The 16,642-nt window shown below is 46.3% G+C and overlaps 6 protein-coding genes across 6 annotated transcripts; 4 read left to right on the top strand and 2 right to left on the bottom strand.

Annotated features, from left to right (window-relative positions):
• Nucleotides 1-3,093: 3,093 nt before the first annotated feature.
• SERLADRAFT_470648 (uncharacterized protein) lies at nt 3,094-3,571 on the bottom strand (the record flags this gene model as incomplete). The annotated part of the gene is made up of 1 exon (XM_007319724.1): nt 3,094-3,571. One exon carries the CDS (start codon nt 3,483-3,485, stop codon nt 3,294-3,296), a length of 192 nt encoding a protein of 63 aa, XP_007319786.1.
• Nucleotides 3,572-3,883: 312 nt separating this feature from the next.
• On the bottom strand, nt 3,884-4,449 carry SERLADRAFT_450314 (uncharacterized protein; the record flags this gene model as incomplete). Its single annotated transcript, XM_007319723.1, has 3 exons — nt 3,884-4,043; nt 4,099-4,172; nt 4,224-4,449. The coding sequence occupies 2 exons, from the start codon at nt 4,366-4,368 to the stop codon at nt 4,135-4,137; spliced, it is 183 nt and encodes a 60-aa protein (XP_007319785.1).
• A 1,186-nt stretch (nt 4,450-5,635) lies between these two features.
• Nucleotides 5,636-7,113, top strand: SERLADRAFT_470645 (uncharacterized protein; the record flags this gene model as incomplete). The annotated part of the gene is made up of 1 exon (XM_007319722.1): nt 5,636-7,113. The coding sequence occupies one exon, from the start codon at nt 5,691-5,693 to the stop codon at nt 7,002-7,004; it is 1,314 nt and encodes a 437-aa protein (XP_007319784.1).
• Nucleotides 7,114-7,336: 223 nt separating this feature from the next.
• On the top strand, nt 7,337-10,545 carry SERLADRAFT_450312 (uncharacterized protein; the record flags this gene model as incomplete). Its single annotated transcript, XM_007319721.1, has 12 exons — nt 7,337-7,667; nt 7,885-7,898; nt 7,955-8,096; nt 8,150-8,953; nt 9,005-9,174; nt 9,246-9,339; nt 9,412-9,808; nt 9,869-9,999; nt 10,056-10,095; nt 10,154-10,250; nt 10,306-10,348; nt 10,408-10,545. 12 exons carry the CDS (start codon nt 7,564-7,566, stop codon nt 10,460-10,462), a joined length of 2,091 nt encoding a protein of 696 aa, XP_007319783.1.
• Nucleotides 10,546-10,850: 305 nt separating this feature from the next.
• SERLADRAFT_470642 (uncharacterized protein) lies at nt 10,851-12,707 on the top strand (the record flags this gene model as incomplete). Its single annotated transcript, XM_007319720.1, has 8 exons — nt 10,851-11,112; nt 11,209-11,266; nt 11,368-11,539; nt 11,635-11,790; nt 11,857-11,969; nt 12,049-12,197; nt 12,253-12,400; nt 12,459-12,707. 8 exons carry the CDS (start codon nt 11,064-11,066, stop codon nt 12,628-12,630), a joined length of 1,017 nt encoding a protein of 338 aa, XP_007319782.1.
• Nucleotides 12,708-12,863: 156 nt separating this feature from the next.
• Nucleotides 12,864-15,739, top strand: SERLADRAFT_470640 (glycoside hydrolase family 16 protein; the record flags this gene model as incomplete). The annotated part of the gene is made up of 11 exons (XM_007319719.1): nt 12,864-13,136; nt 13,192-13,766; nt 13,828-13,861; nt 13,917-13,992; nt 14,044-14,142; nt 14,193-14,215; nt 14,274-14,304; nt 14,356-14,957; nt 15,009-15,036; nt 15,099-15,240; nt 15,293-15,739. The coding sequence occupies 11 exons, from the start codon at nt 12,912-12,914 to the stop codon at nt 15,381-15,383; spliced, it is 1,926 nt and encodes a 641-aa protein (XP_007319781.1).
• Nucleotides 15,740-16,642: the final 903 nt, after the last annotated feature.

Here is a 16,642-nt window from a genome sequence, read left to right as displayed (position 1 = left end):
GGACAGCAATGTACATAGGCGACGCAAGGGGATGAACCTTCTCCAGCTCAAAAACGACCCACCCATGCTCCAGCCAGGCGAGACGAGCGACCAATGTTTTGATGGTATATGATGGAAGATCGACATCATGAAGATGGACTTGTTGCCCAACTTGGACCGGCTGCTGGGGCTTTGCTGATATCAGCAGTGGCACGTGGTGGCCGACGGATCGGCAACGGAAGCGGATAGAGAGTGGTGACATCAGATATGGTGGGGGAGCAAAGAAGATGAGGAGGAGGAGGGTGGAGGTGACGAGGAGGTGAACTAAAATGGGGATCCAGAAGCGACCATCAGGTGAGAATAAGAAAGAGAGTAATGGTCCCATGGTGGGGCTGAGTAAAGAAAAAAAGTAAGGGAGGACGACAAAAGCAAGGGCGCAATGTGTAGCCAGTGGCGACACAAAAATTTGCCAAAATGCCAAAATGCCAAAAGTACCGAATGGAAAAGCAAAGGTGAGTGTGACTGAATTGCCTAATAGAGGTGGTGCTGATCAGCCACAAGTTCGAAAAAGGCAATATTAATTACTATTCCACGTGGCACTGTGCCTGTGTGGCGCAAAGGCGAGTCTTTTTGAATATTCGCTTCATTCTTGACACCTGTCTATGCTACCAATCAACTTTGGTGCATGACAGCGCCAAGACCCTAACAAAGATGGATCTCAGATGGGGGTACAACAATGTACAAATCAAGGAAGTAGATGCTTGGAAGGCCACATTCATGTGCCAAGGTCCTTTGAGCCCCTTGTCATATTCTTTGGGTTAACCAATTCACCGGCGACCTTCCAGAGCATGATGAATGAGATCTTTGCAGATATGGAAAATTGTGTCGTCATTTACATTGACAATTTATTAATATTCACAAAGTTGGACAATGAGGCTGAGCATGACAGGATTGTGCAAGAAGTCCTTTGACACTTACAAAAATGGGACCTATTTGTCAAACCCAAAAATTGTAATTTCAAAGTAAAGGAAGTAGACTTCCTCGATATGATAATAGGCTAGGACAGAATCAGCATGGACCCTGAGAAAGTTCAAGCTATATTGGATTGGCCAGAACCTACTCACGTAAAAGGAGTTGGGGCCTTCCTTGGCTTAGGCAACTTCTACTGAAGGTTTGTTGAAAACTTTGCAAAGATAACGAGACCGTTGAACAACCTCACTAAAAAGGATATGATTTGATTAGATAAAGAGTTCCAGCTAGAAACTGACTCTTCTGATTTTGCTACTGGGGCTGTTTTGTCAATCAAATGCCCTGACGATCTTTGGAGGCCTTGTGCCTATTTATCGCATAGTTTGTCACCTACAGAGTGCAACTATCAAATTTATGATAAGGAGAGCTCTAGAGCACTGGCGGCACTACTTAGAAGGTGTTAGGCACCATTTCAAAATTTGGACTGATCATAAAAATCTGGAGTATTTTATGACGGCCCGTGTCACCCTGATAGATCAATCCAGGGTTGCCAATTTTGAATTGGGCAGGATTCCGATCTTCTAGAAGTCTTCAAGAAAGACATCTCACCAGAAAAGAATGTGCACCTTAATGGCAATGAACACTATTCATGGGAAGACGGACTCTTCCATTATAAAGACAAAATATATGCGCCTGAGTCCGCAAAGTCCGCAAGGATCAAGGCAATAGATAGACATCATGACACTCCAGCGGCTGGGCACCCTGGATGGCAACAAACAATGGAGTTGATCTCCAAAAACTACATGTGGCCTAGCATGGTCAAAGATGTACAGTAATACAATACATAAAATCCTGTCTGAGATGTGCCATGGTAAAGAACTCGCATCAACTGCCGGCCAGTAAACTTGTGCCAAATCTGATACCAGCTGGTCCCTGGCAGGATATATTGGTTAATTTCACAATGGACCTACCAGAGTCAAATGGGTATGATTCAGTAATTGTGGTAGTAGATTGCTTCTCCAAAGAAGTGGTGTTTATTCCCACAAATAAAACTATTACAGCCACTGGTACGGCAGACTTATTTAAAGATTTTGTATGGTCTATCCATGGGTTACCGGAAACAGTTATCTCTGATAGGGGACCCCAATTCACTAGCAAATTTACGAAAGAACTTTGCCAGATGCTGAGCATCAAACCTAAATTTTCAATGGTGTTCCATCCGCAGACTGATGGACAAATAGAGAGGCTCAATCAAGAATTGAAGCAATACCTCCATATCTTTATTAGTGACAGGCAGATGGATTACGCCAAGTGGCTAAAGATAGACTAAGTTCACCCTCTTTGTATCTTTCTCATAGAAACCCCCATAATAATAAAATAAACCTTAACCAAAAATATGTTGATTTCATAAGTAGACCACAATCATTTTAGTATGTAGACAATCATTTCAAACAGGCTCTATTATCCTCCAAGTCTTTACCTGCCCCCCTTATTGCTTCTGCAGTGGCCCATCTACCTAGGCTGACAATACTCAAACCAATGAGGGTGCTTCCAATTGTAGGAGCCGCCAAGAGCACATATGCTAAGGACATTGATGCCATCACTATTGAAGAAAATGACAATGCCTGTTACAGTCCCCTTCAAAGGGACAAAGCTGATGTGGGAAATGCCCGACTATGACTCGGAATAAACAACGTATAGTACATTCTCTTGGAGATATGATTACGTCTGTTTTTTTTTGTAGAATTACCATAATAGTAGTATAACTGTATGTCTTGAAATGTCAGAAGGTTTTTGTATGTAAGGTTTCCGTCTTTGAGATTTGTGTCCCCCCGAGGCGGGGACTGACGTCAAACACCGCTACGATCGATGTATAGGGGACCCTTCGCACAAAGAGAGCAGTCTTTCCAACGTGTGTTATATCTCTCAATACATCCCGACCTTGCCCACTGCCTGATTCCAAAGTGTGGACTTCATCGCAAACAAAGATTGAACGCAAGTAAATCCCAACCCCTTTGACATTCTATCAGATTGTTCTCGTGGACAAGCGGGTTCTCGGCGATCTGTCTTGATGACAGCCTTGTCATGATGGCAGATTTTTCGAAAAGACAGCCATGCAAATACGGTCCAAGCTGGCACTAGCGCTCGCGGAGTACACGTCCGTATAAACCATGGATCAACTCCATGTCACGTCCTGCATTTGAAAAAAGGCCCAAAATAAAGGTATCGCGATCCGGACACAACCAAAAAGCTTAACCCAACACAAAATCTTTCACCGAGGGACGTGTCACCCTATCCCCAAGATCCCCGAGTTCAAAAATGACAATTGACAATTGACAGCAGGCTCAGCAGGCTGGTAGCACTTGTCGTGTTCCCTCCGTAAAGTATCCTAAATCTCGCCGACGATGATCCGCCACCATTGAAATCATTGCGGCCCCGCAAAGCTTTGGCTTGGCACTTAGACGACAGCGAAGACCAGAACTTGAAGGCAGCTGTGAAGGCTCGTGCGTTGCCGCAGGCTCAGTGTGGCAGAGCATGACTGGATTGGGTAAAACTTCATTGACATAGATAAGTCAAGTTGACAGAGGCTGGTGCGAGCGGGCCGCGGGTATTAATGTCGTACCTTTCCAGCGGAACGTATCTGAAAGAGTTAAAACACAAGGTTAGCTATTGCGGTAAACTACGTTATAGGGAGAGTTCACCTACTTATTCTACGTAGAATTTTGGCGTGTTCCTGAGAATAAATGCCGAAGGTAGAAGCTCGAACCAGTGCGGTTGCCAGCTCATTATCACTTCGTAAAGCGACAGACATGGTATACCCACGGTCTACGCACGTAGAACGACAGTACTTCCATTGGAATCCGGATAAGTCCCATGGACAAGCAAGTAATGGGACGGGAGACTTTTAGATAGCAACAAGGTTTATTTTTTGTGTCATATGCCTCAAAGCGAAAACGAGTCGAGTTCGAGTCGGATCCTGCATATATGGGTGACAGGAAATAGTCATCAATGTTCATGGTTGTAGAATTTGAGATACGAAGGTTGCGGTGATACGAGCCAGATTTTAACGAATACAAATGTTCAGAGCAACAGGGCTGCTTATGGATAACCCTTCATTAGCTATACCCACGCATCGAAGAACAAACATACCCAACATGCACGAATAAAGAATACAAGGACAGAGTCCTAAATGTGGACCAGGTTTAGGTTTACTAGAATGCTTTCTGTGATTTCATTAACTCTTATGTCACCGTATTGGAAACATGCGTTCTCACCAACTTGTAGCTCTCGGACTTGCCACTTTCCTCCGCGTTCGTCTTGTTCAAGGCCCGTAGGTGGAGTGGACCCCTGATCCAGGTTATGCGTGATCCTCAGGATTCCCACATAAGATTCAGGGATTTTTCTTGTCTGAATAAACATTCTATACCAGTCATGACTTGGCCTCAGTTGAAAGGTGTTTGATAGCTTTCCTTAGCCTGGTCATCATCGCTGTAAGTGGTCTCGTAAAGGAAAGGCGCTTGTCGGTAGCAGTCGGCATGCGCTATTTGCCACTATTTGTGGCTATAGTCCCGTCCTTTTCTCTCCCAAAATTTTGTAGCCCTCAAAGTCCAGGTTGCGCTCAAGTCGTGCTACCACTGCGCCTATACTCTCTGCAACGACTGAGCTCATGCGGTATGCGGTAAGGCCAATTAGATACGCACACGACGCGCCTGCACGCTAATTGCTTCTTTGAAAGCAGGTAACTTATGTTACTTTGTCGCCGTCTACTCATTGGCGTACGCATACCGAAACTCATCCCAACTCATACTATAATTCGAAAATTTAGTCCTCAAGGGGCTATTCAAATATCACAGCCTGGACATGACAAACCTAGTCCCCTCGAGATTCTGTCTCCGAACATTGTACCTCGACCACCTGAAAAATGGCGCGAAGCGGGAAAACCTTTCAAAGCCTATACTACCGCACGCAAGAAGGACAGGGCGAGCATTGGCAACCTACCCTTCGAAGCGCTCTCTTCCCTCATCATACAATCGTACCAACATAGATCGTCTATCATTATGGATTACCTTGCTGCAGACGTGGTGGAGGGGTACGTCAGCAATGAAATGCACCGTCGACGAGCCGCTCTACTGCTCTTGTCGCATGAGCCCGACCAGCCCATTCTTATCCCAACTCAAAGACAAGTATCATTACTCAATTTGCTCCGCTCAGCCTCGTTGTTGTTGTCAATTCCACACGCGGCTGTCCTGCGGCTGATTAAGACTTTGGTCGATGACCTAGTTTCCTCACCCTCCGATGGGGAGTTGTTGGATATGTTGTATCCTCTTTTTCGACTACCCCTTCGTGCGGTTCCAGCACCCAAGGGAATGAGGTCAATGACATACCATCCTCCCCCAATAGTATATATTGCATTTGGTCTGGTGCACAAACTGCTCCAAGCCGGTCGAGACATACAGGCGCTAGAGATTTTTCAACTCCTCGTAAAAAGCCATCACGTTCCTGCTGAAGCAATTCAATATATGAAGAAGAACACGTCCCAAAATTTTGCGTTTATCATCAGGTCAACCCTCGTCAGGGCAAGCCTTCACTGGACTTGGCACGGCCGTGCTATTGCTCTACTCGTCGAAGTCATCAGAACACACGAAAACATTGACGCTGAAGTCATTGAGCTATCCGTGGATACTCTGTATACTGCTCTCGATTCACCGTCTATCGGAGACCTCGCTATCGCTGGCTCGTTGATGCGTGAGTTAGATATTCGTGTTCCCGATTTTATCATCCCAGACGGGATGATCCGCCTATTTTACGAACGCGCAAAGCGATTGGAAAAAGGTTCTATTGCTGAACTACTCTACAAACACACTCAGTTGCCCCCTGTATTGGAGCGCGTCCAATATCCGCCGCCTCGAGGCCCTACCTTGACTTGGTTCATGGACCATCTCACCACGGGCAGCAGAAATATGCATCTCGCCCGCCTGCTCGCGAAACAAGTCGTCGATGGGTTCGAGCTCATCCCTGTGCAAGATCGCGCGAGCTTTATAATTCTAACTGCCGCTCACGGTTTTGCTGTACAAGCGAGAGCGCTGTGGGAAAGATATGCCCAGGGAAGAGACCGCGATGTCGTCGTGGGCAATGCGGCTGCTATGATACGTGTGGTCAGCCTTTTCTCAGATTTGATCTCACGCACCAGGAAAAAGGTGGATAACATGGAGGTGGGGAAAGATGATGAGGCTGAAGGAGTCGAGAGTCTGAACCGGGAATACTACGAACAACAGTTGGACGTATTTAGCGAGTTCGCTTTCCGTGTACTTGGGGAGTTTCGTCAGTCCATTGAACCCTTGGAGGATGCAGACCACTATCATTTAACGGCATTGGCACGGGCATATTTTGTGCTTGGGCGTGTCTCGGACGGTTTTGACACGTTCAAAGTTATATTGGACCGTAAGGAGGTACCCGACACACATGACATCAATGTTGCATTATCAGCGATGGCAGAATATTCACCCAGGAATGCAGCAGGGATGATTGAACGGATGATAGAGAGAGGCGTGTCCCCTGATGCTGTAACGTTTGGGACGGTGCTTCATCACTCCGTTGTTCACGGCGATATGGATCTGGTATGCAGCCTGATCAACCGGGCTCAAGAACTGGACCGCGGAGAACTGTCACTGAAAGCTGTGGCTGCGCTGATCAGAGCGAGTGTCAAAATGGAAGACGAGGACAAGGGAACGCTGAAGACGAATCTGCGCCGGGCAATGGGCATCATACGGTCGATGAAGGACATGGAGATCGTGTGCACGCCGAATACGGGGAAATACTGTATATTTGCGTCGCTGCACGTTGATGAACCTGTGATGGCATTCAAGTTTTGGGACATGCTGGTGAAGGCGAAGACGGAGTGGGATGATAGGGAGCAGTCGTTCCAGCGGCGGCTGATAGCGTCGATGATTCGCAGACACTATCAGGCAGGGTGGCTGAGTCGTGACCGTGGAATGCTGATGCTTGGACGGCTGAGGGAGAAGCCAGGACGGGCGATGATAGAGCGGACAGAATAGTAGGATAGGATAGACTAGAATACGTCTCACACTTAATTATCGACATGATGCTACAGAGAACAAGGCTCGGTTAGATTTGGAGATCATGAATTTTATTTTATTTACCGGTACCGACAAGGCACAGGTTCGTAAGAAGGAGAACGGCATGCGGGTATACCCACTGCAGCGAGCAGCCAAAGGACCGCGAATGAGGAAATGGTAGGGCTGTTGTCGTCTGTTTGTGTGTGTCCCGATATGGGGTGTGGGGTAACCCCGGTGTTTGGCCGTGGCTCGTGATCTTGGGCAAGCCGAGCGTTGGAACCAAACTGGGGTGAACCACATGGCTGGTCTTTGGCGTATATTGCCATCGCTGCCATCGCTGCCATCGCGTCCAGATATTTCAGAGGGTATCCAGATTTGAGCTGTTTGACTCTTTCGTCTAATACTAAGAAGCTGCACTTGGCCCACCCAAACAACACCCCTCAAAACCTCCTTTTACTGTCAGATAACACGCGTGTAGGCCCCGCCCCACTCCCCTTGTTCTCCTCCCGTTTTCTGTTGTTTCTTTCCTACACAGACGATGCCTGCCGCACGCGCAAAAAAAGACTCTAATTCTGGCACACCTCCTTCCGACGACGGCAACCCAAAGGAACCCCCCGCCGAAAACAGCAAGAGCAAGAGAAAGTGCGTTGCTCATTTAGACCGAGCTTTCTCCGTCCATCTTCAGTCCCTTCTCATTCCTCTGCATCCTCTCTGTCCTGCATCTCGCTTCACTCTCTTTCTCTTCTCATCATCTAGCCTCTTTCAGCCCTGTTCCATACTATTTTGTACATTCCATGTCATATTTCTTCTAGTCTTTCCAATCAACCGAGCTGACTCCTCTTTTGCTTTTATGTAACAGGCGGCAATCTCAGAGTGCGTATTGCCCTCCTTTACCTGATAATTTGGTCATTTCCTTACATCTCCATCAGGCTGTGATGCCTGCAGAGCACGCAAAGTGAGATGCGCTCGAGAAAATCCTGATGATCCGAAGCAATCTTGCAAGCACTGTATAGCATTAGGCATCCCCTGCACTTATGATTATCAGCCAAAGAAAAGAGGTCCACCTAATCTGTAAGTCTCCTCTCCACATTCCACCATCTTCTCCCTTACGTACGGTATCAAAGCTACCTGCGTCGCCTACAAGAGGCGGCTGCTGCTGCGGCTGCTGCTCAGCAAGAGAATCCAAACGAAGAATATACATCTGTCTCACCCATATCCGCTCACCAAACTCTTGCCAGCCCCACGCAGCCAAGTTTATCTCCCTCGATTCCAGGACAAGCTTCCTCTTCTTTTTTGGAGCCCTCATTAACTCCTGTCTCTGCATCACTCCCACCTTCTCGTTATCCTATTGCTGCTGACATATATCATTACCCACCTCTTGGTCCTCTCCCTTCCGCGTCCTACGGTGGCCCTCATGGGTCAGAATCAAATGGCAATTCACTGCTTTCACACCCGTCAACAAAAAACGAAGATACACAGTCATATTCATCTCCTGAGCCCTACGGTGCATTCTCCGCTTACAACTGGTCATACAAACATCACCAACCGCTCCCTGTGCTTCCCCCAACGGCCATACCTCCTCTGTCCTACTACTATCGGCCACATCGTTTGGAAGATATAGCACCTCGCGATACTATCTCACTGATCATAGCGCTGTTTTTTGATTTTGTATATCCTCTGACACCATGCATTCACAAGCCGTCCTTCATGGCTGACCTACACTCTCGAAGGGAGGAACGGGATCCACTATTTTTTGCTCTAGTTATGTCCACTGTAGCGTCGACGTTGGTACAAGTACCGAGGTCATATCTTCCCATGGAACGTTCTGTAGTCCGCAAAATGGCACAAACCTGCTATGAAGCAAGTCGACATATATCTATAGCGTCCTACGACCCTCCTACTTCCATGCATGTTGTCGTTCGTTACTTGTGAGTTCTCGCATTGAACGGCCACTACGAGTCTACTGATGACATTTATAGCGATTGTGTCTATCACTTCTGTGAAGGTCACGACGCTACACAGCACGCGGCGTTTGGCGAGGCTGCACATATCGCAGTGACCTTGCGTATGCATGAGGAGGCTTCGTATGAAGGGCTAGATCCTATCGAATGTGAAGTCCGACGAAGGACGTTCTGGTTATTGTTCGGAGGTAGGCATTTCCCTATGCATTCGTCCCGAGTTTCTATCGAGGTGTCACTTACATGATCTTGTGATTGACAGCGGATAAGTCAATGTCAATATTACTGGGACGTCCAATTTGCCTTCGCGACGAAGATTGCACAGTACATTTTCCGAAAGAGCTGGACGACGAGTAGTGAGTGATCTAACCGAAGATTAACCACGTTTAACCCGCTAAATCGGCTCCCCCCTATCTTCTTTTGTATAGCATCACCCCTAGCGCATATCTGCCGCAACCGCATGGAAAAACTGCGCTAGTTTCTGGCTTGAACTATATCTCAAGGATTTTTGCATTGCTCGGTGAAATCTTGGTTCGCATCCGGGTTGACAAGCGCTCTCCTCCACAAGGGCAGTTTGCCACCGCGAGACTGGAGGAAGTCCAGTCTCTTCACTCGCGTATCTTGGCAGCGTTGGTTCACACCCCTGAACCTCTGCGCTTGAAACAAACAAGACAACATTCTAATCTTTCCCCAGATTATGGTGGAGCTGGTTTCAGACAGGCCACTTTTGCAGAAGTCAAAGATTTCTTTGAGAATCCCAAAGCTTCACGCGCTAATGCGCTTAACCCGTTCTTGGTTATGCAGGCTAATCTTTACGTGACTCAGGTAAGTGAAGATCGTCGAGCGACCTGCATACTCAGTGGTTAACTTTTGTTGCTCGGTTAGCAACTTGTCCGATTTGTCATTGAACAATACCGCGACGAGTTGATTACGTCTTTGCAGGGCAACATCGATGAACACCAAGTAGCTGAAGACAGGGAAGCCGTTGCTAGCGACCTTCTCAATATTCTTCACAGGTAAGCTCGTGTCAACAAGCTTGGCCTTTCGGTATTTACACCGTTTACCGCTTCAGTATTCCCATACAATCCATCGCTACGAACGGCCCGTCACTGGTAAGATCCGCTATACCTCCCATGTGTCTCGTTGCATTGATACGAGATACGTTTTCAGGTCCACAAAGTGCGATTCGTTGCATCTACACTGCTTGATGCAGTACGAAAGGCCGAGACGGCCCCAGCTTCAGCGGCCCGGGCTCATGCCTTTTTATGTTCGTTGCACCTCATCGATGCGTTTGTCTTTGCTGACGGCCACGGCATTTTTAGGGGACTTCTTATCCATCCTTTCCGAAATTGAACGGAACTATCTGTGAGTGACTTGTACCCTAATCTTTTACTCGTGAGAAGCTGATTGAGTGATACACGTAGGCTTGATGATGATAGAGATGGAACGTCTAGCGGCGATGGCATGCCTATGGTCTAACTTTTTTCGTTGTATATTTAGCTGTGTTATTATCTTTCGACGACTTTCGAGTCTGTTGGGTTATGTGCTCTCTTGCTGATCATACCCCCACTCTCCTTTCCCATATCCTACCATCTTCATTATTGTGTACGCAGTGAACCATGTAGCAAATTCTCAAGGGTTTCCTTTTCCGAGTCAAATCTATACCTCGTGTACAATTGCCAAGGCTTCGGTGCATGCGGTTGATTGCTATTTTCTCTCAATGCTGGTTGGCGTCTCGAGGCTTCGATCGGCCACTACCCCAAGGTTCAACTCGGAATTTGTAATTCCTGGATTTTGCATCCGTGCCGCCCAAAGCCACGTGATTGTAATATCGGCGCCAATGGCCACTCCGGCCGCTATCGCCCCCGGCGCTTATCCTTCTCGTTAACTGCACACTTGGCCATTTCACAAGGCAGGGCGAAAGCACAGATATCCTCGAGCGAGACACTGTAAAGCTGAAATTACGCTATTGATTGAGATTTCTGTTACTTCAGGTGTTAGGAACACGCGAAATCACTCTGAGTTGCAAGTTCCTGAACCACCAACCGTATCCAAAGTTTGTCATATTTACCACCCTGTCATGTCTGCCCATGAAGGAAGCAAAAGTAACCCACTTCAGATCACGGAAGGTATGTATCTCATCATATCCATGTACTAAGCGCACTCTCACGTACTCGTCCCCCTGTCTGTTCAACCCCCATACTTGCCGTTTGCCGTTCGTACAGATGAAGCAGCGGTGTATGACCGTCAAATTCGTCTTTGGGGCCTCGAAGCGCAACAAAGGTGGGTGCAATCTGTGTCTTACCGTTTACCTGGTGTGGTGGAATTTAGCGAAATCCCAGCTAGTCATAATGTATACGAAATGGGGCTAAATCATATAACAGGATGCGAAATGCGACCATTCTGGTGATCCGGTTAAGGGGTGTTGCAACAGAAACCATCAAAAATATCGTTCTGGCTGGCATTGGAAAACTGGTTATGGTTGACAGCGAAGATGTCAGTGAAGAGGACCTTGGCGCTGGATTTTTCTACAGAGATGAAGATGTTGGGAAAAAGGCACGTTGTGTTCTTCTCCTTCTCCTTTGCCTTGCTATGGTTGCGGACATTTTGAGGGTTTTTATCGGCGGTACTTGATCTAACTCCCCTGACAGAGAGTCGATGCAGCAAAGGCTCGGGTCGAAAGCCTAAATCCTCTCGTGACAGTTGAAACTATCTCGACGACTTCGATTCTCGGTGGAGAAGATCTGGATGGTTTGGTGCAAAACGTGGATTTAGTCTGTGTGACTGACTGGGATCGTGACAATCTTGTGAGTCTGTCTATTTTCGAGTTCTGCATCGAGCGTCGTAAGATCCGTTTTGTGTTGCTACTGTAGGTTCGAATAAACGAGACTTGTCGACGATTTGGAAAATTGTTTTATGCCGGTGGCACGTTTGGGCTGTTGGGTTATATTTTTTGCGATTTACTTAAACATGATTTTATCTCACCGTGAGTGTTTATGTCTCCTTTATTATTTTCCCTGTTCTCTCGATTTTGGTGCTGATGTTTACCCACCCACTAACAATAGGGATCGATCTGCACCAAAAGATGCGCCAAGAAGTGTGAAAGCGACCGCTCAGTACTCACCGCTCCACATGGCGTTGCGGCATCGATGGACGAATATGACGAAAAGGCAAACTAAGGAGCTAAATCCCGCGATATTGTTGACGATTATAGGTATGTGTTGAAGAAATTATGTGTGCCGAGATATGGCATTTATACGAGAGTGAAGCTATTTGGGAATACCAGTCGATACACCAGGGTGAGCTACCCGACGATGAAAAGAACGCTCCGGAGCTGGAGACGATCGCGAGCTCTATACTGTCAGCGGCTGATGTGAATAGTCAGGTTATTACACGCATTCCCCAGGAGCTCATCCAGTACGTTGTCTATTTTATTCTGTGGTTTATATATATTCCTAATTGTGATCGTGTACAGGACGATGTCAACGACAGCTGCGCACGAATTTTCACCCGTCTGTGCTGTTGTGGGAGGTATGTTGGCGCAGGATATACTGAAGGCGTTGGCCGCGCGCGAAGCCCCGATTGCGAACTTCTTTGCATTTGATGGTAACACGGGTGGGGGCACGGTGTGCAAAATGAACATGTAAATATGATATGCAACTAGTTTAATTCACGATGTGCAGTGGTAGTCTGAACACAACCCTATCAATGTACTTACAGCATAATGATGTCTTGGTGATACACGCGTGGATGCAGCATGGTGAGTTCTGCGGCAGAAGCGGGATACGGTCTCACACCGGGTTCGTCTAAAATAGTAGTGGTCTAACCGTGAGAGGATGTGGAGGCTGACTGACTGCGGCATGTCCAAGCCGGGAGCTGTGCCTCCCAGTGTCTGAACTTTCCTTACCGTCCTTCTCACCAAACGCCCATGGTCCCGCAGCAACGACGCCCGCCTCCATCAAGTGCCCAGGAGTATTACGCTGTCCCCCAAAGTCCTAAATCCAACAACATGCAGGGGGCTCAGGCGCCATTCAATCCATCACGGATACCTGTCCGCTCAGCTTCGGGGAGCAGCCAAATGCAGTCAGGTAGAGGCGCGATAGCACAAGGTGTCGCCAGTGGTGTCATTGGGGGCGGCTATGGTCCATACTCGGTGTGTCATCTCTACTAAAAAAGTCATGTTCAGTTAGCTAATTATCTCTTGAAAGTATAATCCTTCGTCTGCAAGAGACAATGGTGTTCACAATCCCTCTCGTTTCAGTGCTGCTCCCTCTGAGGTGTCGTCCGCGACTACTGGCGAAAAATACCCTGCTGGTCCTGGCCCTGTTGGCAATTCATCCACAGTGCCTGCGTTTGCGTGGGATACAAGGGATCCGGATCTCGACGATGCGCTGCACAATCCAGATCCTATAAGAGACGCTGCTTTGGACAGATCTTTTACACTATTCTCAGGTCGTGGATGGGCGAACGCTTCTGCTCTTTTTATTTTAGTAGTTGGGCTTATCACGCTCTTCGCTGGATATCCCATCATCCATTTCTACGAAACTGTGGGAAGCAATGGCCCAGGTTACAATCTTGGAGGAATTAATGCATCCGGGCAAATACCCCAATTACCAGGAATGCCCACTCTTCTTGACCCTCAGACACCATCATCAGCTCGTTATCGCACTGGAAGCGATGGTTTAACCTATGAACTTATGTTCAGTGATGAGTTTAATACCGATGGACGTACTTTCTGGCCGGGTGACGATCCATTCTGGGAAGCCGATAACTTTCATTATTGGTTAGTGCTCCGGCTCTAATCTCCCTGTTAATCCCATCTGATCAATGAATAATAATGATAGGCCTACGGGAGATTTGGAATGGTATGATCCATCGGTATGTCTCGTTATCTGAAACAGCGAGGTATCCACTTCTTATGGTTCTTCGACAGGCTATCACTACGCAAGATGGACACCTTGTTATCACTATAACAGAGCAACCTATCAATAATCTGAACTTCAAAAGTGGTAAGTACCTCACCTGTTTAATCTGTGTTTTTTGTTAAATTATTTTTTCAGGGATGCTTACCACCTGGAATAAATTATGCTTCACTACGGGCTACATCGAAATGTCTGTCAGTATGCCTGGTAGTCCCAATGGTCCTGGGTTTTGGCCTGGTAGGTCCCACAGTATATAGCGAGACCTTTCCCGCTGATTTTTTCAACAGCTGCCTGGACCATGGGTAATCTTGTGTGTCATTTCATACGCCTGTTTGATGAATGTACTAATCACAAGTCAATGTTTACAGGGTAGAGCAGGTTATGGTGCTACTACAGATGGTATGTGGCGAAACTGTACTTCTCATTGATTAAGCTCAATTTTCTTTGCAGGAACGTGGCCATACAGCTATGCTGCGTGTGATACCGGAACATTCCCTAATCAGACCAGTCCAGCTGGGGTACCCGCAGCTGCAACAACCGGTAGCCTCTCAGGCGGACCCTTAAGCTTTCAACCAGGTCAACGATACTCGGCTTGTACCTGTCCAGGTGGTGACCACCCTGGTCCTAGTGTAAACATTGGTCGAGGTGTACCTGAGATTGATATGTTCGAAACTGAAGTGAACGTATATGCATCGCCGTTCCAAGGCGAAGTGTCTCAGAGTATGCAGGTTGCACCATACAACTACCAATACGAATTCGACAATTCCACGCCCCCCACGACTTTACATGGCCAGGGAACCATCCTCAATTCATACACAGGGGGATCTTATCAGCAAGCTGTGTCTGCAATTACTCCCATTGACAGTGCAAACTATGGTGGGAACAACTTCGCCAGTTATGGGTTCGAATACTGGTCAGACCCGAGTAATCGAGGCGATGGATACATTACATGGTACAGCGAAGCTGAGCCCTCTTGGACTGTCACTGCAGCATCCATCGGACCCGACACAACTGTCGATATCTCATCACGTCTAATTCCCGAAGAACCTATGGTTAGCCACTAAAGCTTTACACGTTTATTTGCAAGCTGACGCCTTCTTTAGCATATCATCATTAACTTGGGGTTGGCACGTGCGTATACGTTGTTCATGTCTCAGGGAATACAATGTTTATATGTCATTTTTTCACTATAGCGTCCTTCCAAGAGCAAGATTATGCCGCTATGAAGTTCCCAACTTCGATGTATGTTGACTATGTTCGCGTATATCAGAGGCAAGGAGTGAACAACATAAACTGTGATCCGCCGAGCTATCCTACTGCTAACTATATACAGAAGTAGGTCATTTAGATTCGTTGTCCAACACCTGACTTATATATCACTGTGCAGCCATCTGAACGCTTACTCGAATCCCAACCTTACGACATGGGAGCAAGCAGGATATACAAGACCGCGGAACTCAAAGTACGATGGATGTTAAAGTGCTTGCCAAGTACTTTGTTCTCATCCATGATTTCCCACACACCATCATCACCTTCTACATACTGTACAATGCCTTACATTATTATGACGATCCCCAGGAATGGACTATTCGAGCTGTTATTACGAAGGACTCACTGGTGACATAACTTGTACTCATTAGCTCCATGTCTGTTACCATTTAAGACGATGACTGGTGCTTTGCATGTTGCAATAGTATTGTTTAGCACTGAGCCGCTGATCATAGACATTTCTAGTTTTGGGTGTACGAATTATGACCCCCTTTTACTAGTAACCGTAGTTGATATGTGTATGTTTGCAATGTCTCAAAGTCATGGTTGGCGTTTAATTATCGGTCTTGACTTCATTTGGACACTAGATGTGGCTGGAGTTGACTGGCTTGACCACTACTCATTCGGGGCAGGCGACGCAGGCCCGGCTGTTCAAACGCTCACGTCTACCACTTTAGGATGTATACAGCATTTAGCCACATTGCACTCACAGCCGGCTGGAATTAATTCAGAGATATGGTTCCTAGAGACTATCTCATTGTATTTCAAAAAAATTGCCACCATCAAAAATTGAACCAAAGGCCTTGTGGTCAGTCAATATTCTGAGTAGACAACTAAACCACTGAGCCACAAGATGAATAAAAATTATATTCAAGGTATTTAAATAAATGTATAAAAGTACCTGTACAGTGTGTACAAACTATACAAGTGGATTATTATGGTTTAGAGAAATCATACCTATGTGTTGGTTATGATATGGTTTTATACCACTATATTATTTTTTACCAATATGGTTTGTAGAAACTATATCTGAAATAGTATCTGATAACTATACAATAATATGGTTTTAGGTGCTATATTGTGTGAAATGGTTTTTATGCACTATTTTATTATTATGGTTTCTCAAAACCATATAAGTAGTATGGTGCTATAATACTGTTTGGATATGGTGTGGGGAAACTATATTGTTACACTTTTTCACAAAATTATTTTATTATTATGGTTTTGAGAAACCATATAAGTAGTATGGTGCTATAATACTGTTTGGATATGGTGTGGGGAAACTATATTGTTACACTTTTTCACAAAATTATTTTAAGTCCATTAAAACTAGACAACTTTATAGGCTTATAGCATATAATAATAAGACAATATATATAGTGGTAATAGTGCAGTGGTTAAATCTGGTTGTCTTGCTCTTACAATACCATGAGGCCTTAAGCTCAAATCCTGTATTTGTATTTTTATA

This window comes from Serpula lacrymans (assembly GCF_000218685.1).
Source record: "Serpula lacrymans var. lacrymans S7.9 unplaced genomic scaffold SERLAscaffold_8, whole genome shotgun sequence".
Lineage (NCBI taxonomy): Eukaryota > Fungi > Basidiomycota > Agaricomycetes > Boletales > Serpulaceae > Serpula > Serpula lacrymans.
Note: the sequence above shows the minus strand (reverse complement) of the source record. Positions and strands in the feature narration are given on the sequence as shown.